The 24,245-nt window shown below is 37.6% G+C and overlaps 1 protein-coding gene across 3 annotated transcripts in view; it reads right to left on the bottom strand.

The window, feature by feature from the left end:
• Positions 1–5,001: 5,001 nt before the first annotated feature.
• The window catches only part of LOC137638581 (proton-coupled folate transporter-like), a 74,041-nt gene continuing 54,797 nt past the window's right edge, over positions 5,002–24,245 (bottom strand). For all 3 annotated transcript variants that reach the window (XM_068370767.1, XM_068370766.1, XM_068370768.1), the window contains exons 5-10: positions 16,105–16,267; positions 15,495–15,788; positions 14,533–14,772; positions 13,990–14,073; positions 9,710–9,869; positions 5,002–6,157 (exon numbers count right to left, since the gene is read on the bottom strand). In XM_068370767.1, coding sequence (XP_068226868.1) covers positions 6,094–6,157; positions 9,710–9,869; positions 13,990–14,073; positions 14,533–14,772; positions 15,495–15,788; positions 16,105–16,267 — 1,005 coding nt within the window. In that variant the 3' untranslated portion in view covers positions 5,002–6,093. The remainder of the gene's footprint in view (positions 6,158–9,709; positions 9,870–13,989; positions 14,074–14,532; positions 14,773–15,494; positions 15,789–16,104; positions 16,268–24,245) is intronic.

Raw genomic sequence — 24,245 nt, 5'->3', positions numbered from 1 at the left:
GACAATTCTTTACTGAGTGGATAAACGAAGTGTTTGCCCCCCAGGTTAAGGCTTACATCATTGAAAAGAGCTTGCCAATGAAATGTCTTCTGGTTATGGACAATGCTCCTGCACATCCTCCAGGTCTCGAGGATGACTTGAAAGAAGAATACAGCTTTATCAAAATCAAATTCTTGCCCCCCAATACTACTCCCATACTCCAGCCCATGGACCAACAGGTCATTTCAAACTTCAAAAAACTCTATACCAAGGCCCTTTTCAGAAAGTGTTTTGAAGTGACCAGTGACACGAAGTTGACCCTAAAGGAATTCTGGAAGGAACACTTCAGCATCCTCAACTCTGTTAACATGATTGACCAAGCTTGGCGAGGTGTGACCTATAGGACATTGAACTCTGCCTGGCGTAAGCTGTGGCCATCATGTGTCACAGAGAGGGAGTTTGAAGGTTTCCAACCAGAGGCGGGTCCAAGCACTGCTACCCCTGTAATTTCTGATGACACTGATGTCGTTGAGGAAATTGTTGTCATGGGCAGGAGTTTGGGGCTTGAGGTCGACAAGGATGATATTGATGAGCTTGTAGAAAGCCATTCTACCGAGTTGACTGTGGAGGAATTGTTGCACCTGCAACAACAACAGCAGCAGGATCTGATTGTGGAGCAGGAATCTTCAGAAGAGGATGAGGTAAGGGAGGATGTTCCAAGTTCTCTCATCAATGAAATTTGTTCCAAGTGGGCAGATGTGCAGGCTTTTGCTGAAAAATACCACCCAGAAATTGCAGTAGCAAACCGGGCAGTGCATATGTTTAATGATAGTGTCATGTATCATTTTCGAAGAATACTGCAGAGGAGGAAGAAACAATTAACAATAGACCAGTTTTTCACAAAAGAAAAGAAAGCTGCTACATCAAAGCCTGTTTCTCCTCCAAAGAAGAGACAAAGAAGAGAAGAAACCCCTGAAATAGATCTGCCCACCCTTTCATTGGAGAGAGAAACAACTCCTGAAGGAGAACTACCCCGCCACATCATGGAAGGGGACTCTCCTTCCAAGCAGTAACCTCCCCCTTCCATCCTCTCCACATCCATCCCTGTATGCCATCGAACCGCTGCTCAAAGGTATGTTCACTACAGTACAGAAAATGGTTTAAAATTGTTTTATTTTAGTACAGTAAATGGTTTAAAATTGTTTTATAGGATTTTCTGACCAATTTCATACACATTTAGATAATTATTGTTGTTTAGGTACACGTTTTATTAATATTTTGGGCCTGTTCGAGTGCTTGGGAACGGAATAGAATATATACCATTATTTCTTATGGGGAAAAAAAATTCGGTACTCGAACAAATCGGAGGTCGAACACGGATCTCGAACGGATTATGGTCGAGTACCGAGGTATCACTGTACTGTACATACACACAACACAGAACTGTTAATTGCATTTTTTAATTTAAAAATGTAGGCTACTTATCGATATAAAATTAATTGCAAAAAAATAATCATGACATTAAAGGGAAACGAATGTTACAATCTGCTATTTACAAAATAAAAAAAAGACTTAGCGGGCAAGTCCAAAACAGAAGGATGACCTGGAGAGCGCGAGTAGTAGGTGTCGGTGGGGTAGTCCAACTGTATTCTCTAGGGCCTGTCACGGCCCTCCCCTTTGATGAAGGGATTATCTAAATGGAAGACAGCCTGTGAATAGTGGTTTACACACGCCCTTGTTAAATATACGACACCCACAAGGTGATCGCGCGAGGGTTGTAACCTCTGCATTCCATGCTTTTATCTTTCTCTAGTATATTTGGAAGATTCATATTAGAAAAGTGTAAAGAAGGACCCTTTTCACCGGGCGTCACAGGTCTCTCCCCAGAAATAGATTTTTCCTTCGTCAAAATCCCTTTTATATACCGTAATGAAAGAAAAATATATCACTTATGCTTTAGATATGCATAGAAGTACTGTGCATTTGTACATACAATACAGTTCTGTTCATTGTATTTTTAATTTAAAAATGTACTTAGATATAAAATTAATTGTAAATAAATAATCATGACATTAAAAGGAAAAAATAAGTTATCTGTTATTTATTTACCAAAATGACAGAAAAATATATTGCCAATGTCTTGATATGCGTACAGTATTAGCATTGTGCATACGTACATACACACAACAGAGTACTCTTCATTGTGTTTTTAACTTAAAAATGTACTTACTGATATAAAATAGGAGAGGAGGATCTTACGACAGTAACTAACATCAAGGTATGGAGATAACCAATGGGAAAGCAGGACAATGGCGGCGAGTTTACAGTTTTGCGGCAGGCCAATTCTAACATTATCTTTCAGCGGCCGGGATAATCACATTTCGTATCATGAGGGGTTTTCGTAACACGAGGTGAAAATCTTTGTATCTCTTTTCGTATCATGTATTTTTCTCATACAGAAACTTTCAAATAGAGAAGTATTACTGTAATTTGATTCATCATAATGTTACTCTCAATGTAGGGTTTTATACTAATTTACTACTCAGTCTGATCTATAGCATGTTGGCTACTCCTGGCGAACAGTCTTCCTGAGAGTATATCTCAAGAAGTTTTAAATTTTCTGTCTAACTGGCAGTATATAGAATTTCCTGTGAAACAAACATGGAAGCTTTCACATTTGAGAGTAAAATATTGCCATTATTCCACTATACGTAAGTATTTCTACTCCATTTCATGTACTTGACATTCTTAATTTTTGTCTTAAAGAAAATTACTCATCTTTATGTACTTTAAATGTGCCACAATTGGGACAGTTAATGTGTTAGTTCTATTTTAATAAGAGCAGCTTTCAGTTGGAACATGTATTACATTTTAGACTTTTTCAGTTGTGAAATTGTGGAGGTTGGATGGATAGATAAGATTTAAGCACAATGCTGGGGACAGAGAAAGGCCCACAGTTGCACAATAAAGTTGGAAGAAACTGGGTAAAGATAGAGGTTGGACAAAAAAAAAAAAAAGGAAGGAGGAACAAAGGTAGAGTAGGAGCAATTCATAGATGCTTTGGTACCAAATTAGGAGCACTACAGGAACTAGTCCCTAACAAGGAATCGTTAAGTGTGGTGTTAGCTGCAATATGGGATTCGCACAGTGATGGATAATAGTGCGAGAACCATAGCAGTTGCAATAACAGAACCTTATACAGTATCTTCAATACATATCTAACGCACATAATTGCAGCATCCCCCACTTTGCCTGTAGGTACAGTAGATATAAGGATATTAAAAGTTACAAAAAGTACTGCACAAGAAGACTAAACCGTATATATAGGTATAAAAAGTGAGGTTAATAGGAACTAAAGCTCATGGAGAAATAGAGTAGCAACCAACTAAAAAATAATTATATATTTAATATCCTTTTATCAAAGATCTTTTAGGCCAATGAACACCTGTTTGAACACTAAGCCCATAGCATACACTCCCTTTGCTACTATGCAAGCCCTTAACATAAGTCATATACTAGTTATGGAATACTAGGTTATAATAAATATGTTTAGATTGGTATATAAAAAGTGCACACCATCATTATATAACCCAGAAAGATATATCACCAAACCGAATTCTGAATTATTTCTTGCATATATACATTATTCCACGTTTTTTTATTTTTTTTTTTTTTTTTTTAATGAAATGACATTATTATAGGGTAATCATTAAGTCATCTCTAAGATGTATGGTGACTCCTTATGTTATATAAAGAAAAAATTAAGTACAGATATGAAAACATTGTGTTACTTATCTATGAATTAACAATTAAATATTGCCAATAATAAAATATCCAAATTTACACATTAAGAATACTTCATTCTCAAAGAATCGACAATCTAACGATACACAAATCCTTGCCGGACACGTACACTCTTGCAGAGCAACAAAAACATGAGCAAAGTATTCACTTCATATCACAATCAAATGAAACATTTCAAGAAAAGATTTTGGTATGGAATTTCCGAGATAAAATTTTTCAATCAAGTTATTTGAATAAAAAATAATGGTTAGAATTAAAAATCATATCGGATGGAGATCAATAAATTTGTCAAACATTTTGAAAGCTTCTAAATAGAGATGTTGAAAGGCTAATCTATCAAGATCTGAGTTTGCCTTTCATTTGACTTTTATATCCTGAACAAAAAAGATCAAACATTTGTTTACTAAAACAAGGCCTTGATACATATGTAATAAATAAACTTGATGTAAGGTAATCTTAATTGCATAAAGAGAGTTAATTTTACAAGTACATTTTACTCTACCAAAGACTTGCCAAAAATGTCAGTACAATATCTTTATTATACTTATGAAGAAAATAAAATACTTCTATAAAGTTAATAGAACAATTATCATACCTCTAGTTCAGGAGTATATTGCAAGTTTATCTAAGCTACAATCTAAGTATTTTTGTATCTTCAGCAACAATAAACATTGTCAATAAAATCACTTGAACACCCCCTTATAGGGAACACTTTGATGCGGAGAAAGAAGCTTAACCTAAGAAAGCTGTTTAATGAAAACAATCAAATATCTACACACTCAAAATCCTTGCCTTTAGGTTCAATACTTCAATATGCGATAAAAAATTTTAATGAGGGAGAGAGATGCATTGGACTGAAGTGCAACTAACACATTAATGGGAAAACTTAAGACATAAAAATTGCTGGTGCTGAGGATGAAGACAATGAAAATATATGTCCGTACACAGGTAGCAAACCAAAGAGAAGTTGCAAATAAAAAGATATACCAGTATGTACTATATTGTATTCCAAATCCTCTTGATAAGATAGAATATGTATAGGATAAGCATACTGTACATACATACACATACATACACACACACACACACACACATATATATATATATATATATATATATATATATATATATATATATATATATATATATATATATATATATATATATATATATATATATGTATTGTGAAGAACACTTGTAAGGATCAAAATAAGCAACTTCTTTATATTCTGATTTTATTATATCACAGATTTTTCTTAGAGCATAAAACATGCTGCTTATTTTTACCAACTGGAGTAGAAATAGTAATTCACTTGGGCTGATTAACTAAATGACAAGTCATCATATGAATTATTCTTCTGTATATCAAACTATCCTATAACAAAATCATCTCCACTTACCAACGTCAACTTGCTATCTCATATATCTGTATTTTTTTTAATGAAATTCTGAACAATGCAAAGAACTACAGGAATTTATAGTTAATATTCATATTTGACAGGTAAAATTTTTTTATCATAGTAATGTATTGGCAAATTTTACTCAAGTCTCTATTTTGATTAATACTGTGTAAAAAAAAAAAAAAAAAATCTAATAAAAGGTCCAAGGATAAAGCCGCACCTCTTTTAACAACATAAAGCAAATTGTCTCTTACAATATGAACTAGATTATTCATTCAAAAACTATCACAGTCATTGTCTATCTATTCAAATTTCACAACCTTGTACTATTTGCACATAAAAAGACAGCTTAAACAAAAAATGCAAATCTTTATCTTACAAAGAACATAGAAATATTGTTATAAAAATACATATAATATTAACAACATGTAACAAAGATTTCAGCATAGAAAAACCATTCTGCTGACTACAAAAGTAAAAAGAATTACCGAAACATAAAATTCAAAACTTCACCTACAGTAACTAAAGGCAAATATTAACCTCTGACTAGAAATAATTCTTTAATTAGTAATTTTCTCATCATGGAAAGGCAAAATTCAAACAGATATTAATATGCTAATAATTGATGAACCAATCTTACGATATTTCTATGCAAATTAATGATCCAAACTATGATGAACCAATTATGAACACAAAATTATTGTCAATTATAGCACCAAACTAGATAACATTTGAGCTGTCCATTCACTTTCATAATGTCCATTCACTTTTCTAAACTGACCATTTTATTCGCATTAATTTACAGAAATAATCGTGCTAATTAAAATCTCTAAAGTTATTTTTGCAGTTCTAGATGGCGCGCCTCTTTCATGCAGTCTCGAGGATCATTTTTTTTATGTACTGCTCAGGCTTATTCCAGAAGTGGCTGAAGTTCTTCTCTTTTACGTACTGAGGTTAGGTGACAGTGGATAATACTGTAAAAATAAGAATACAGTATATTTTCCGAGCCATCAGTCAAATATATTATTCACACAGTATTCACAGCTATATGATGTGATTTCAGGAAAAATCTATACTAATCCCTAAAATACTCTTCAATCTATAGTAACTCCTTAAGAAAAGTAATTTGTCTTTTTCCTAGCTATAAAAACTTGAGTCCTTTAAAATATGGAATGTCTTCAGCTGAGCTTGAATGGCCATTGAAATTACTAACAAGATAGTTATCAACTGGTGGTGAGTGTGAGCAAGTAACCCCACCCATTTTTGTGTCAATAACTCTTCACTTTTGACCTAAGGCTCAGAACTGAGAGGGAAGGTTGAGGCGGGAAGTTTAACTTTAAAGAACACAAGTTTGTATAGCAAGGAAAAATACATATTTCACGAAGATGCTGGATTATAATCTGACTCTTTGAATAAGTGCAGATAACGCCAGGTAACTGCTTCAAGGGTAGCCCCCGCAGAAGTCTCCATGCCCACTGACTTAGAAACCAAGAAGAATGTACCTTATGATCTGAGTCACTCCAAGAAAGACTCCCAGCTAGTACATACACTGAAGGGTCAACCTGAAGAGATTGATGCAAAAGACTCTACCAAGTAAAACCTTCATTGCCTCATGAGTGCAGGAGCCATGATCTTGTTGAACAGAATGGAAGTGAGAGAGTTCTCAGACCCCAATATCTGACCATGGCAGCTTCAGAGAAGGTCTTGACCCCTTAGGGGCACTAAATGCAATCTATGACCAAGGTCCTACCTGAAGCTGGTGCCATAGTTGCCACACTCACTTCATTTTATCTATGGATGAGTACAAGAACCTCCTTAAAGAAATACTCTGATTCTGAGCTTTCTGTTTCCATTGGTACTAGGTGGCCCAGTACCAAGGGGGTGTGCATCTCTGGCCAGCCTGGTTACCAGGGTAGTCAGGCCAGCCACCCGGTACCCATCCTATGGAGCAGTAGACCACTAGGGAGCCACTCACCTCTCCTTAAAAATGAGATGGTGTTGTCAAAGAACCTCCAGGGTTTCCTTCTTCTTTGTCTGTGAAGAAGGGTCAAAATTATACCCAGAAGAAGAGGAGGAAGAGGTGGAAGAAGCAATCATACTCAGATGATAAAGAGGAAGAGAAGGAGGAAGCAAAGTTGAAAAAGAAGGAGGAACAAACTCATATATTCCTCTTAACAACTTTTCCCTTAGGCTCTGCAAGCAGAGAAGTTGTAGATCTAAGTAACTTCTGACCACAACACTCGCCCAAGGGGTGAAACCATAGGGGTTACTCCAACAAGAACCGCAATGCTGTGGGGTCCTTGTCACAGATAAAGGAGCTGGGATTACTGGTATGAGAATAATGGGAGCCAAAGGTCCTGGAGGTGACAGGCACAGGGGTGACAGACACAGGGGTGACACTCAAAGTGGTAACAGGCATTAGGGCAAACATGCAGTTTCCAATAGCCCCAGAGCTTTCTTAAGCTCCCCCCCCCCCATCCGAGAGGAAACCTTCTTTGGCTTTCAATGCACTATAGGAATCACCACTGGGGTCATTGAAACTGGGATCACACTGATCTGGAATCACTGGCACTGGAGACACTGGGGATAAAGCAGACTAGCTACCAACTCCCATAAAATGACAGGGGGCCTACCAGCAAGATCTAAGAGGGTAAAGTCTTCCTTACATCCAACTTGTCAGCAGCAATCTGCATAGAAGAGCTTCCAGCACATACTGGACTGCTGACATTACCTCATTCTCCACTAACCCTGAAAAAACTTGCCAATGTAGATCCAAGTTCACCCTGCTCCTGAAGCACATTCCTAGTGCCTAAGCCACAAGTGTTTACCCAGAAGCTTTAGAAATCAGAAAACTCAATGAGGAGTGCCAAGTGCTATAGTCTATCTTGGGCCTTACCAAAAATCATGCCAGGGAAGACTTCAACTTTCTTTGCTCCCCAAAGAATATACCTAATCTTTAATGGGAGCCCACGATCTAAATGACAAACTGGAAAAATTATGAACAATAATGCCCCTAAAATAAGTCCAGAGGGAGTGTAGATCTTTCACAGTTTCTGCCATAAACAGATACAGTGTCCACCCTTTCACCTGGAAGCAAATTCCTCCTTCGTTTCATCAGCAATACAAAGCCAACATAAACCATACAAACCAAAAAGTATGAAAAAAAGATTAAACAGAATTATCAAGGACAAAATAGTAAGTTGCAACTTGTTTCAGCAGAAGACAAAAATGAAGTGTCTTTGACAAGAGGGGGGAGGGGCACCACTCATCAAGGCTTACCACCTGTCATTAACTACCATGTTAATGATTTCAATGTCTATTCCAGCTCGCTGAAGACATTCCCTATTTCAAAGGACGAAAGGTCTGTATATAAGCAGAAATAATTCTCATTACAAGTATAAATAAAACACTAATTTTTCATCACAACATAGTTTTCATTAAGAAGAATAAATAGAAATGAACTTCATGGAAGTTTCAAAGAAATAATAAAAATAATTACAGGTGTATTGTTCACAATAAGCAAAAAAAAAAACAAAAATGAAGAAATAGCTAGCTGGTCAATTAATTTCAGATTTGCAACTTCATTGACATGCAGCCCTTTTACAAAGAATTCAATTCCTTCACTAAAACAATAATTACTTATGTCTCTAAATGAAAATTTGACTGATTATTATAGACTTTCTTCAACTTGTTTTTTATTGAATCAGATTCATCACAATATCCTTGTTATGTAGAAGACTGGCCCTATGATTGTAAAACCAACCAACCTCTCTGGTCGTTGATAGTTCTTTAGTTGTAAATATATTAGTTATTCATGATCAATTGGATTATATAGTTGTGATCTAAAGTAGCAAACTACAGTACAATCCATATTAACAATTAGCAATATCATGATGAGGATTCTATTCAAACTAAACCTGACAAACTACAAATCTATGTATAGTACAGTATCATTAAAAATCACAGAACACGTCATCGTTTTCCCTTGTTTTTTAAGTCTCCTATATTTTTCAGTTTTAAAAAATATATCCTTTTCCTTTGTTTTCTAATAATTTTGTAATTTAGTATTCCACATTGTCTAAAAAATTACATCTTTTTTCTCGTTTTTATAAGTATTGCAATTTAGTATTCGATATCTTTCAGTTACCAAAATTATATCTTTTCCCTTGTTTTTTTAAATCTGGCAATTTAATATTTTATATGTTACAGTAAAAAAAACATACATTTTTCCCTTGTGTAATAGCCTTGAAATTTAGTATTCTAAATTTTTTAGTAAAAAATATCATACAAAAATCATACTAAGCAAATAGGATAAACTGACATATAAGTAATTCTCATATACTGACCGCCTAGGAAATATTTCTCATAATACTGACATTACATTACTGTATAGTGTAACAAGTAGTACAAAATCTGCTACACAAGATACAACACTGATCCCAAAATAAAGTGTTAGAAGGACAATTTGTAAACCTGTTCTTGGCATAAAGACACAAATCAAAGAACACACACACACGATACCCTACCTTAGCATGGTGGCCGATATCCCCATTGATATTGCAGCCAAAACAAATGTAAGACCAGGTTGATGTATTCTAAGGAACTGTGGGTATGCAGAATCAAACAATGCAGACCCAAGCAGTAATGACAGTTGTGCCATTGAAGACATCACCGTCAAAACTCGACCTGCAACAATACAGCATATTTCTATGGAATGGCTTTGGTATGTCAAGCCTTACTGGGAATTATTTTTCTTGGAGTGGGGAAAATAAATTTACCTTCTTCCCACACATGCTCTGTTCCCCAAATCTGGTTCAAATGTGTAATGGAACTTATTATAAAATACCAATTATTCTTTAAACCAATTTCAAGATGGCAGTCTTCAAAATGTAATTTATAGAAACAAAGCATATTTTAACCCTTTTACTCCCAAAGGACATACTGGTACGTTTCACAAAAGCCATCCCTTTACCCCCATGGACGTACCGGTACGTCCTTGCAAAAAAATGCTATAAACATTTTTTTTTCCATATTTTTTATATTTTTTTGAGAAAATTCAAGCATTTTCCAAGAGAATGAGACCAACCTGACCTCTCTATGACAAAAATTAAGCCTGTTAGAGCAATTTAAAAAATATATACTGCAAAATCTGCAGGGAAAAAAATAACCCCCTGGGGGTTAAGGGTTGGAAATTTCCAAATAGCCTGGGGGTAAAAGGGTTAATAACTCGTGAAAATTTGGTATCTATCTGATATGCTACAACACTATTGCAGTAAAAATAAACATAAAAACCCAAACAACTTCACAATGTGTCTACTCATGAATACAATTTATATACTGTACAATGCTCCCTAAAAGTGACATCTCTCAAATTCAGAAGTAAACATGTGCTAATGGTCTTGATATCTTTCCTGTTATACTTTGCAGTTCTTCCTTTGGCTCTGATGAACTAAGAACATTTTCAAATACTTTCAGATATCAACTACAGTACAGTACATTCATCTCTACATGAAAGTACTTCACAATAGGACCATTGTACTTTTTGAATTTCCTAATGCTCTCTTTACACAACATTTATACAGTTCTTAAGGTTTTTATTCTTCAGATTTTTACTTTAAAACTCCTTTATAAATATTTTTTATACAAATTCTCAATTCCTCCACTGCAGACACTTCTACAGGATTGGTAAAAAATTACAAAATTTGAAAATTCCACCAACTTACAGATAAAAAATAAACTGTCTGACTTTCCAAAAAGCAAATAACATCTTTTATAACCAAAAGCATAAACCCTTAAACCCTTGAATACAATAAATACCCTACTAGTTCTCATGGCAAAATAAGGAGGAAGGTCTGAAAGCTAAACAAAAATATAGGACACAATATATAACAATAGAATCAAACTTTTCCATCAGTAACTCATATATCAGATGTAGTGCGGTGGCAGCACAAATAAATAACAGTCGCTAAGAAACGTGAAACTTACGGCAATCAATTAGTAACGTACAGTACTGAAAATAACTCAACACACAATGGCTTGAAATTATAATACATTTATCCGTAGTTTATCATTCTCCTGTGTATCTAAAGGAAGCATACACCTGGCAGCGAAGTGTCTAGGGGGACTCCAGTTCTGTAGTCCACTCACAACACCAAGCAGTATATTGATCAACTGAATACAAAATCATTCCGTTTATCTTAATCTTGAACTGCATAAAAGAAATAACTAAACAAAAACAGCTCGATTTAAAGGGATTAGAAAATCGAGAGGCACTCGAGTTTTGTTTAAATGTCAAGAATAGAGCTAGAAATTTTGCAGCCATTAAGTATTATCAGGGTTCTGACTTTATTATTTCTACTCACCAGCCATTCACAATGCTTCCTTCTCGTAGCTGTTTAATACCGACGTCAATCCTAAAATCTAAATAAGTTCCCATTTTCTTTCAGTTCAATAACATTGCCCCTATAGTGGAGTGTTGAGATTATATGGCATTGTATGGCAATGAAAGCACTTACTATCACTACGTTGCTTTCAGTCTTGAAGTCAAAACATGCTCAACAGCTTCTTGACTTAACTATTAAGTACTGTAGAGAAGCTAGGGGCATGATATGAATACCAGGTTAAGAGAAATAAAAAATGTTATTACAAAAATTCATTTTCTCTCACCCACAAGGGGAAATTTGAAGTATGCTTAGTGGAAAAGCCTACACAAGACTGAATTCAAATGTCATCTGAAACATGATACACTATAACTGTTTTTCAACTTTAGCTGAAAATCTTCAAGACTTACAGTAATTACCATATTTAAGTCGTTTTGACATACATCAGTTCTGACTTTATGTCGGTCATTCTTAAATAGCAAACAAAATATCAAAATCACTATTACGTCGTTTTACACGACCTTACATTAGTCTCTACGTCATAAAATAAAGATGAAAAATGGCTAAAAATATCTACTTATACAATTATAGTAGTAAACAGATACTGTGTACATTAGTTATAAAAACAGTAGTATGTAATTACCTCCCCCGCCGAAGTTGGAAGGTTATGTTTTACCTCATGTTTGTATGCTTGTTTGTCTGAGTATGTTTGTCTGTGAACAGCTTCCTGGTTACAATTTTAATTATAGAGTAATGAAACTCGCAGAGATTACATATTATGTAAAAAGCTGGAAATTAATAAATTTTGGAAGGTCAAGGAAAATATCCAATTAACGTAATCAACCATAAGTATTGACATCGTTGTCACAGAGACTTCAAAACTTGGTTCATATTTGAGTGTATGAAAATCCACACTACTTAATACATATAAAGGTCAATGGTCACAGGTCAAGGTTGAGCAAATGATTGATAAATAAGTTGCCCTGGCGGAGGTCTGCGCTCTACTGAGTGCACCTCTAGTTAATATAGCATTAACAGAAAATGCAGATATTACATATATGTATGAAGGTCTGATGACTTTGTTTCAATTCTTCTCAAAGGCGTACATTACAGGTACTAGTGAGCAACTTTATCCCGAATGAAGTGCTGTTAGCATTTTTACTTGTTGAGCAAATTAATTATTTCATGAATTCCTCACTTCCAGCTTCACCTTCTTTAGTGTCCAGTACGCATGAGAGATGCCAACTTCAAAGTAAGTGACCAATTTTAATGTGTTAAAACATAGTCTCTTTCTATCTATGTGACCTACTCTTGGAACCATTTAACAACATAGGATGGGGTATTGCTGTATTTGAAACTTTTGTACCAGGTACCATAAAAATAGCAAATCAGGCAGAAGATATCTGCTATGAACCCTTTTACCCCGCAAAGGACGTACTGGTACATTTCACAAAATCCATCCCTTTACCCCCATGGCCGTACCGGTAAGTCCTTGCGAAAAAAGGCTATAAAAATTTTTCTTTTCATATTTTTGATAATTTTTTGAAAAAATTCAGGCATTTTCCAAGAGAATGAGACCAACCTGACCTCTCTATGACAAAAATTAAGGCTGTTAGAGCAATTTTAAAAAAATATACTGCAAAATGTGCTGGGAAAAAAATAACCCCTTGGGGGTTAAGGGTTGGAAATTTCCAAAGAGCCTGGGGGTAAAAGGGTTAATCTGCAACTAAATAACCTCCTCAAACACAAAAAGACAATTCGTGGGTAGAACAGACGTGTGTATTAAAGAACACAGAAAAGACGAGAACACTTTAAGGAATGTGATAATACGATACCGTACTTAAGAGTTCTCATTGCCACACATGGCCACATAATCTTGAGTATTTATACTTGAGGAGCAATACTATTACAGTGAACTAAAATGGGAAATCTTTAGCTCTTAGGGTAAATGTATGCATTTAACCAGCTTTGAGAAGGATGCAATACAAATGCTAGGGGAAGTTCATAGATATAAGAGGTAGATAATTTTGATAGAAATTAGTGAATTATGTAAATGTGTTTGATGATGGTTATAAGATAAAAGAAGATGAATCACAAAATGAGACACAAGAGGAGTAGATTTAGGTCGAGAGGAAAATAATTCCAGGGAACCTAAAATGTATATAAAAAGTACCTCGGTAGGTTCCTAGCTAATTTAACTTTTCACACTGATAAATTTATGGAAAGAATGTTGACTTTTAAATACTGCAGAATACATTATACTTTACGTACTTTCTCACTTGATTTTATCCAAACTTTCCACAGGGACACAAAGGAATACTTTGCTCATAGTACTTTTGTTGACTACAGTTTCACACCTGTTTTTCCAACTGGTTACTAGTTCCCCTATTGCTATCACTAAATTACAAAGTAATTATCTTACTTACCTTGCTCATTCTCTTTCACCAAGCTTGATATAATGGATCTTAGAACAACAAACAGGTACTGCCCAAAGATATCCAGAACAGGTGCTAGAATGTTTGAAAGAAAGGAATAATTAGCAGAATACTTCATAAAATTATAAAAAGCTACCTCCACAATTTATTAAAATTATTTACCTATCAGCTTCATTTTTACAACAGTTCAGCTGAGTAGCTTTTTCTGACAAGATGTCTTTTGACGGTAAATTATCTAAAACGAGTGATACATGTAAAGTCTGGATTACTTTAAGCTCAAAATTATATAGGATATGTTGGAAAAGAGTTGACTAAAATAGAGGGTCTTCATTCGACTGACTTCATTTATTGGAGTGCCAGACCCACTGAAGCATCTAACAGGTTGAAAAGTTACTATACTTATTTTAATTTTCATATCTTCAACATTTAAAACACAAACCACTCCTAAGTACTTCAACCGCAGACTCTGACCAATTCTAGTTTTTTACAATTATTTCATCGCTATAAAATAAACTACAAAAAACTAATACTTACCGAGATAAATCCATTGTGGAGATGTATTAAATGCAATCAGTAAAAATGCTGCATTTCTGGATATTCCACCGAGAATCCCCAGAGTTGTATCACCAAGCCCGAAGAACTTTCGAAGGAATGGTAACAGGAAAAGTAGTGAAATGCCGTTCACCAAATTCTTGAAACACTGATACTGTGAAAACTGTGGCAAAGTGAAACCTAGTTTATCTTGCATGTAGAGGTATAGCAAATCAAACTCCGCTGTAATAAAAAAACATTAAGAAAAATTGAAAATAAAAACCAAAAATTATATTACTTGATTTAGAATACATTTCACATTGTATAAATCATACTGTAGTTACCTCTCTCTTCATTTGGCAACAAAGTCTATAAAATAAAACCTTTGAATACTTTATAAAAAATTTATTAATACATGTATCTAAAAAAAGACCAATTTCTATTATCCTGACATTTTTTGATAGGTGGTAATGAAATATTTACTTATGGCATTAAACACTGAAACTGAATAAACTAAGAGCATGTCTATGATTAAATACAACAAACCCATTTAAATTTCTTCTAAACGTAAAGTGAAAATGATAAATGCTAAAAACTATGAAAAAATAAAACACGTTTCAAGTAAAACATATGCAATATACAGACATTTTATTTCTTTACTTGATAATTCATTATTTTCATTCGTACAAACCCATCGAGCTTTGATACATAGAAATGTATTACTTGATCACAGTAATCATGATCGATGTTAGTTTTAAGATTCATTTGGAATTTTGTTCAGCTTAAACTGATTTACAGCTCATAATCACCCAAAACATATTATAAGAGTATATCACCTCAGGATCATATCATTTTCATTAAATTTAATATCTTTATGAACAGTAGGTAAATACATAATACACATTCAACATACACAATATATCATCAATTTCTTCATTATTCCACAAAAACTAAACAAATCTCACCTGCAAACACTATTGCAATAAAGAAATCTGCAACAAACAACATAATGATGGCTCCACGAATACCAGGCTTCCGCTTGCGAAAAGTGACGGCCAATGCATTAACAAAGCTCTGCAAAACACCACAGCGTTTTGTGAAAATTGATATTCTTACAGCCACTGACTGGTAATCAGCACAAATGTCAGCTATGTTATTGTTTATTACTGGTGTTGGAGGCTTGATATCTCTCTGAACAACATAATCAGGAAGAAATGTAATAATGTATAAAAGTGCTGCAATTATGATGAACTCACAACCTGTAAAAAAAGAAAAACATGTTAACGTTAAAGAAACAGCTTTATGAATGAAAGTCATTATCAAATTTTATTATTATTGTTATTACTTGCTAAGCTACAACCCTAATTGGAAGGTTGTTTGTCTCTATGTAAATCATTGAACAGTGCTGTACGGGCATGACTAATTTTCCAATGTTTGACGGATCAAACATCCAAAATACAAATTTACATAAGAAAGTTTTCATAATTGCTGTATTAAAAAGGATATGAGCTCTCACCTAGCCAAAATTTTTTACAAAAAGTATACACTACTGTACTTTCAAAATGACTCACTTACTCATAAAGAGGTAGCTGTGATTTTGGGTGCCATAAAGCATTAGTATCTGCAAACATAGGGGTCCTACAGCACTTCCCAAGTACAACATAGCTTCAACTACAGCTAATCGCTTTGTCCTCTCCTCCACATCAGCCAAATTAACAACATAGCTTGACACTGAAGACTAAAAAAGGAAATATACAAGATAATAATGAATCACTACTAGGGGGAAAATGTCTGAAACAAACTACTGCTGATAACTATTCAGTTCAAATGCGAAGGTCTTAACAGTAGAACACCCATTCAGTATTTGGCAAGTTCTAAGGAGGCTTTCAAACATATCAAAATCTATACCCAAGAGTGGAGAAAATCTCTGACCCTCTTGATTTCTATAAAACACACAAACAAAGGTTAATGGGAAATTCAGCATAACAGAATAAAACAAGAAAATTTGGAAAAAAACAGGATTTTTCAACTAAAATTTTGTATTTCCAATCCAACTTTAAAAGCAAAATGCTATAAATTCAGAGTTGCCAACTTAGAGACCTTCAAGATGAAAATACTTCTGTAAAAAATATAACAATTTCTCCTCAATCACTGTCATGCACCTGACTCCAAGGGATCACTTAACCACCACCCATCTACCAAGTACTCATCAGACATTGAAGGACAATGAGCACTGACTAAAGACAATAACGAAGAACATGATTCAGACCAGTGAAGTCATGACAACTGACCTAATGTAGCATTCTAAATAAAGTTCTTTGTTGCAGACCCCCCTTTGAAATCTTTGTCCTCCATTAATTTCTTGGTATGTGAAGGTACAGCAGTCCCTCTGAGGGAGGTACATGGCAGCGAGAGAAAATTTTTATCACTTATTTCTATTATTATTATTATTACTTGCTAAGCTACAACCCTAGTTGGAAAAGCAGGATGCTATAAGCCCAGGGGCTCCAACAGGGAAAATAGCTCAGTGAGGAAAGGAAAAAAGGAAAAATGTTATTTTCATTAGTAAAATAAATTTTTGAATATACTTACCCGATAATCATGTAGCTGTCAACTCCGTTGCCCGACAGAATTCTACGGGAGGGATACGCCAGCTATCACTATACTAGAAGGGGGTGTACTCACAAGCGCCACCTGTGGCCAGGTACTACAGTACTTGTTGTTGACGCCACCTCACTTTTTCCTCGGTCCACTGGTTCTCTATGGGGAGGAAGGGTGGGTCAATTAAATCATGATTATCGGGTAAGTATATTCAAAAATTTATTTTACTAATGAAAATAACATTTTTCAATATTAAACTTACCCGATAATCATGTAGCTGATTCACACCCAGGGGGGTGGGTGAAAAACCAGTGTACAAGACTAAAGGATAGCTAAGTATCCCGTATTTCATATAATCAGTTATCCACAATAACAATGAAATAATAAGTACCTGGTAAGGAAGTCGACTTGAACCGTTACTCTGCCTTTAATAAGATCGTCTTCCTTACTGAGCGCAGCGTTCCTCTTGGAAGGCTGAATCAACTCAAAGGTGCTAAAGTATACAGGGCTGCAACCCATACTAAAGGACCTCATCACAACCTTTATAACCTTGGCGCTTCTCAAGAAAGAATTGACCACCCGCCAAATCAACAAGGATGTGGAAGGCTTCTTAGCCGACCGTACAACCCATAAAAAGTATTCAAGAGAAAGGTTAAAAGGTTATGGGATTATGGGAATGAAGTGGCTGAGCCCTCGCCTACTACTGCATTCGTTGCTACGAATGGTCCCAGGGTGTAGCAGTACTCGTAAAGAGACTGGACATCTTTGAGATAGAATGATGCGAACACTGACTTGCTTCTCCAATAGGTTGCATCCATAACACTCTGCAGAGAATGGCTCTGTTTGAAGGCCACTGAAGTAGCCACAGCTCCCACTTCATGTGTCCTTACCTTCAGCAAAGCAAGGCCTTCTTCCTTCAGATGAGAATGTGTTTCTCTAATCAGAAGCCTGAATAGTAAGAAACTGAGTTCTTAGAACTTGGAAAAGAAGGTTTCTTGATAGCACACTATAAGGCTTCTGATTGTCCTTGTAAAGGTTAAGACCTTTTTAGATAGTACCTAAGAGCTCTAACTGGGCAAAGAACTCTCTCCAGTTCATTCCCCACCAAGTTGGACAGGCTTGGGATCTCGAACGACTTAGGCCAAGGACGTGAAGGAAGCTTGTTTAGCAAAAACCGAGCTGCAAGGAACATGTAGCCGTTTCAGATGTGAAAACAATGATCCTGCTGAAGGCGTGGATCTCACTTACTCTTTTAGCTGTTGTCAAGCACACGAGGAAAAGAGTTTTTAATGTGAGGTCCTAAAAAGAGGCTGATTGGAGAGGTTCAAATCTTGATGACATAAGGAACCTTAGGACCACGTCTAGATTCCAGCCTGGAGTGGACAACCGACGTTCCTTTGAGGTCTCAAAAGACCTAGGGAGGTCCTGTAGATCTTTGTTGGTGGAAAGATCCAAGCCTCTGTGGCGGAAAACCGCTGCCAACATACTTCTGTAACCCTTGATCGTAGGAGCTGAAAGGGATCTTACTTTCCTTAGATATAACAGGAAGTCAGCAATCTGGGTTACAGTGGTACTGGTTGAGGAAACTGCATTGGTCTTGTACCAGCTACGGAAGACTTCCCCTTGAGACTGATAGATTCTGAGAGTGGATGTTCTCCTTGCTTTGGCAATCGCTCTGGCTGCCTCCTTCGAAAAGCCCCTAGCTCTTGAGAGTCTTTCGAAAGTCTGAAGGCAGTCAGACGAAGAGCGTGGAGGTTCGGGTGTACCTTCTTTACGTGAGGTAGACGTAGAAGGTTCACTCCTAGAGGAAGAGTCCTGGGAATGTCAACCAGCCATTGCAGTACCTCTAAGAATCATTCTCTCGCGGGCCAGAGCGGAGCCAACCAACGTCAGCCGTGTCCCTTTGCGAGAGGAGAACTTCTGAAGTACCCTGTTGACAATCTTGAACGGCGGGAATGCATACAGGTCGAGATGGAACCAATCCAGCAGAAAAGCATCCACGTGAACTGCTGCTGGGTCTGGAATCGGAGAACAATACAATAGGAGTCTCTAGGTTATCGAGGTAGCGAACAGATCTATGGTTGGCTGACCCCACAGGGCCCAAAGTCTGCTGCAAACATTCTTGTGAAGGGTCCACTCTGTGGGGATGACCTGACCCTTCCGGCTGAGGTGATCTGCCATGACATTCATACCGCCCTGAATGAACCTCGTTACCAGCGTGAGCTTTCGATCTCTAGACCAGATGAGAAGGTCCCTTGCGATCTAGAACAACTTCACGAAAGAGTCCCTCCCTGCTTGAAGGTGTAAGCCAGGGCTGTGGTGTTGTCAGAGTCCACCTCCACCACTTGTTAAGCTGGAGGGACTTGAAGTTTATCAAGGCCAGAAGAACCGCCAACAACTCCTGCAATTGATGTGAAGTGTCCTTTGCTCCTGATTCCATGTTCTCGATCATTCCTGTCCGTCCAAAGTCGCACCCCAGCCCGTGTCTGATGTGTCCGAGAGGAGACGGCGGTCGGGTTTCTGAACAGCCAAAGGTAGACTTCCTTGAGAAGAAAGCTGTTCTTACACCACGCGAGAGAAGACCTCCTCTCTTCGGAAACAGGAACTGAGACCGTCTCTAGCGTCATGTCCTTTATCCAGTGAGCAGCTAGATGATACTGAAGGGGGGGAGGTGGATTCTCCCTAACACGATGAACAGGGCCAGCGATGAAAGTGTCCCTGTTAGACTCATCCACTACCTGACTGAGCATCGGTTCCTTCTCAGCATGCTCTGGATGCATTCTAGGGCTTGGAAGATCCTTGGGGCCGACGGAAAAGCCCGAAAAGCTCGACTCTGAAGATCCATACCCAGGGAGACAATGGTCTGGGATGGGATGAGCTGAGACTCCTCAAAATTGACCAGGAGGCCCAGTTCCTTGGTCAGATCCATAGTCCATCTGAGAATCTCCAGACAGCGACGACTTGTGGGAGCTCTTAAAAGCCAGTCGTCTGACGGAGCCGGACACAAGATCATGGTACTGCTGCACAGTCTGTGAACTGTCAACCATGAGGAAGCGAGGAAGTACAGTGACAACCCGAAGCTGTCTAGACTGTCTGGGTCGTACAGACAACTCCTTATCGGGTTGCTGAGGTTGCCGCACTGCGTCACAACAAGTCACTTCTGCTGGTTGTTGAACGTCTTCCCAGTGACACACTGACTCCGTAAACAAAAAATCCTTTAACAAGGACTAAGCTTGGACTGCATGTCTTGCAACACAGCTCAAGGTCTATGGGAGCAGGTGTGGTAACAGACGGGGTTAGTGACTGAAGTGGAACCATTACCTTCCCTGGAAGCATGTTATGCTTAAATAAAAGTCCAAAGGAGGCTACGCAGCTAAAGGCTCCTCTCCAAATGACAGAGTCCTCAAGGGAATATCAGAAGGAGGGAGAAAAGCACTTTCTCATCTACAGGGACCATATCCGAGAAAAGTTAAGTTCTCTCAGTGAGGGTTTCAATGGTGCAAAAGCAGCAGACTAGAAGGCAACATTATGAAACTGCTTGACAGTCTAGTGAGTTGGCAACAACCAAAGATGTATGACTGAGAAGCATGCGGTAAGGTATGCAGAGCATGTTGTATGCAGAGCATGCTGTATGCAGAGCATGCTGTATGTAGAGCATGTTGTATGCAGAGCATGCTGTATGCAGAGCATGTTGTATGCAGAGCATGCTGAATGCAGAGCATGCTGTATGCAGAGCATGTTGTATGCAGAGCATGCTGTATGTAGAGCATGTTGTATGCAGAGCATGCTGAATGCAGAGCATGCTGTATGCAGAGCATGTTGTATGCAGAGCATGCTGTATGCAGAGCATGCTGTATGCAGAGCATGCTGTATGTAGAGCATGCTGTAAGGTAAGCAGAGCGTGTTGCATGGCGTTAAACATTTCTCAGAAATTCCATGACCAGTGCTAGAGTGCTTCATGCATGCTTGCATGGGGTTTTAATATCAACATAATATTTACCTTACATTCATAACTCATGATTCATTTTTGTTTTGAAGATATTTTTGCCATATTCTGCGATATTGTTAAAAATATATTGCAAGGAATACATATATATTTTTATATAAGTAAGACAAATAACCTCCATTATCATAATGTTTGTGTAGGCATACTGCAAGTTATGAAAGTAATGAGGTGTTATTATTGTCATTTGTTATTTCTCAAGTTGAGGAGAAAGTAGCAGATGCATGCGTTGAGGTGGCTGACTCATAGCATGAGGTTGCTGCCTCGACAGTTGCGCTTGCTGTAAGGTTGATGGATGCGCAGTAGCAGGTTCCTGAGGAACGAGTTGAGGTTCCTGAGGTGTGAGCTGCGAGCGTTCAGGAAGTGGTTGCGCAGAACGCAGTAATTGTCTCGCGAGTTGAGGTTCCTGAGGCGCAAGGCTAAGGTGTTGAGGTTCTCGCCTTGAGGAGGGTTGAGGTCGCTGCAGCGAGAGCTGAGGAGCCTGCCTCATGGATGGGAGAGGTTGTTGTACCTCAAGAGAGTGTTGCCTCACTGGTGGAACCGCAAGTGGAAGCGGAGGAAGTAAGGTAAAAGCTTCCTGATCCCATTGCTGAGGTTGCCCTAAGGAAGGCGGAGGTAGCTGCACACCGCTGGAAACTGGCAACTCAGTACGTGGTAAGGTATCCTGAGGAGCCTCAACATCGTACGCCTGGCAGACAGGACTGCGGTCAGGCGGAGCGATCGCAGGAGAAGGTGTAACCTTCTCCGCCTGACACTCACGCATCAGGACCGCAAGTTGTGACTGCATGGACTGCAGTAGAGTCAACTTGGGGTCGGCAGACACTAAGGTCTGCTGAGGCGAAGCCTTAACAGAAGAGATCTGTTGCGGCAGCACCTTACTCCTTTTAGGAGGTGTGCAGTCACCTGATGACTGAGGAGAGTCAGAGCTAACCCAATGACTGCATCCGGGTTGTTGAACTCTAACTTCGTACGTCTGGCATAGGTCTGGACTTTACGTTTAAGAGGTCTTGAGACCTGAGACCAGCGTTTTCTCCCCGAAATTTCTTCTGCAGACGAGCAAATTAAGGGCTCAATCGTCTGCGGGTGGGAGTGACGGTCTCTGAAAGACACGCCCGCAACCACCGAGGATACTTCTGTGCGCCGATCAAGGCCTGCCGAACCCTTTTGCCCTTCGACATTGCTTCTCCCCTGGGCTTGGGAGCTTGCAAGAGGTCCCGGACTGGCAGGACGACTGGCACGCACAGAAATACCCTCACGCACAACACTGACACACTTTGCGCTAATCACTTATCACTTTTGATTTTCTGTTTGCACTTATTTCACTGAACTCGAAACTTTAAGTGGTTTGTACCTGAAACACGCAATTCTATCCTTTCTCAAAAGTTAGTAATTGCGAAAACAGAATTACAATGTAACAGAAAAATCTAATGAAAGATAAATAATTCAGTGGCTGGAAAGAGACTAAACACTAGATCAAATAAACTACGTTTAAAATCTCTCACCGCATAAAGCTTGAGAACAAGAAAAAACTCTAGAAACGTTTACCTTCTTCCCCTAAAGAGACTAGGGAGAAGAGCAAAAACGATAACAACGTTACTCGCTTGAACGAAACGTTTATCCTCCTCTTTCTCCCTCCGTCTCTATCTCTCTCTCTCTCTCTCTCTCTCTCTCTCTCTCTCTCTCTCTCTCTCTCTCTCTCTTGACTTAGAACCTGAGAGAAGAGCCCAATCATATATATCGTTAAAACATATTATTGTTAAAGGAAAAAACTGAAATATTTCCCAATTTATTAGAATTAAAACCATTAAGTTAAGAAAGAATGAACAAAACGCTAGACACGGTTACTCTTACTGCAACGTGACACCGTGAAAATTCTCTCTGTATCGTGACGATAGAGCGCAAGTTGAACGTTCTGAACGTCAACAACTGCAGAGACAAAACAAAACGTTAGTTCAACTTTGAAAACAGTACGAGACTATCAAAGAAATTCTTTCAAAAACATAAAATAGCAAAATATGTTAACAGGTAAAACCGAAATGACGGGCTCAATGTTAATTAACTTCGGTACCAAGAAAAGACCGCCTACTATTAGGAAAGGTCGAATATAAACAAATAAAAAAATTAATTTTAATAAGTTTATAATAAAAGGAAGTTAATCGAAGAGGCCTATAAAAGGCGGAGAGATATAAAATAAATCTATAACTTTTGTTAAGCAAAATTAAGAAAGAGAGTCTATACTCTCTTAGACACCAACACTTCCGTCTAAGGGAAGGGTCGGCCATTAAAAGGTGAAAGAGAGTTCATACTCTCTTCGTCACCATAATTAATCAAATTAATTCCAAAAGCTAACTAAGCTAATATAGAAGTTTCTAGTATAGCGAATAGCTGCAAATTTTAGAGAAATACTTCACCAAACCGTGAACAATACTCCAAAATCATAAGCGTATCCAAGAACGTCTTGCCGGAAGCACGACAGAGGAAAAAGTGAGGTGGCGTCAACAACAAGTACTGTAGTACCTGGCCACAGGTGGCGCTTGTGAGTACACCCCCTTCTAGTATAGTGATAGCTGGCGTATCCCTCCCGTAGAATTCTGTCGGGCAACGGAGTTGACAGCTACATGATTATCGGGTAAGTTTAATATTGAAAATAAAATATTTCAGGAAGAATAACAAAATTAAAATATCTCCTATATAAACCATAAAAACTTTAACAAAACAATAGGAAGAGAAATAAGATAGAAGAGTGTGCTCGAGTGTACCCTCAAGCAAGAGAACTCTAAACCAAGGCAGTGAAAGACCATGGTACAGAGGTTATGGCACTACCTAAGACTAGAGAACAATGGTTTGATTTTGGAGTGTCCTTCTCCTAGAAGAGCTGCTTACCATAGCTAAAGAGTCTCTTCTACCGTTACCAAGAGGTAAGTAGCCACTGAACAATTACAGTGCAGTAACCCCTTGAGTGAAGAAGAATTATTTGGTAATCTGTGTTGTCAGGTGTATGAGGTCAAAGGAGAATATGTAAAGAATAGGCCAGACTATTCAGTGTGTGTGTGTAGGCAAAGGGAAAATGAACCGTAACCAGAGAGAAGGATCGAAGGTCATGTAGTTTGAG

Source organism: Palaemon carinicauda, chromosome 3 (genome assembly GCF_036898095.1).
Source record: "Palaemon carinicauda isolate YSFRI2023 chromosome 3, ASM3689809v2, whole genome shotgun sequence".
NCBI lineage: Eukaryota > Metazoa > Arthropoda > Malacostraca > Decapoda > Palaemonidae > Palaemon > Palaemon carinicauda.
This window is presented reverse-complemented; position numbering and strand designations above follow the sequence as displayed.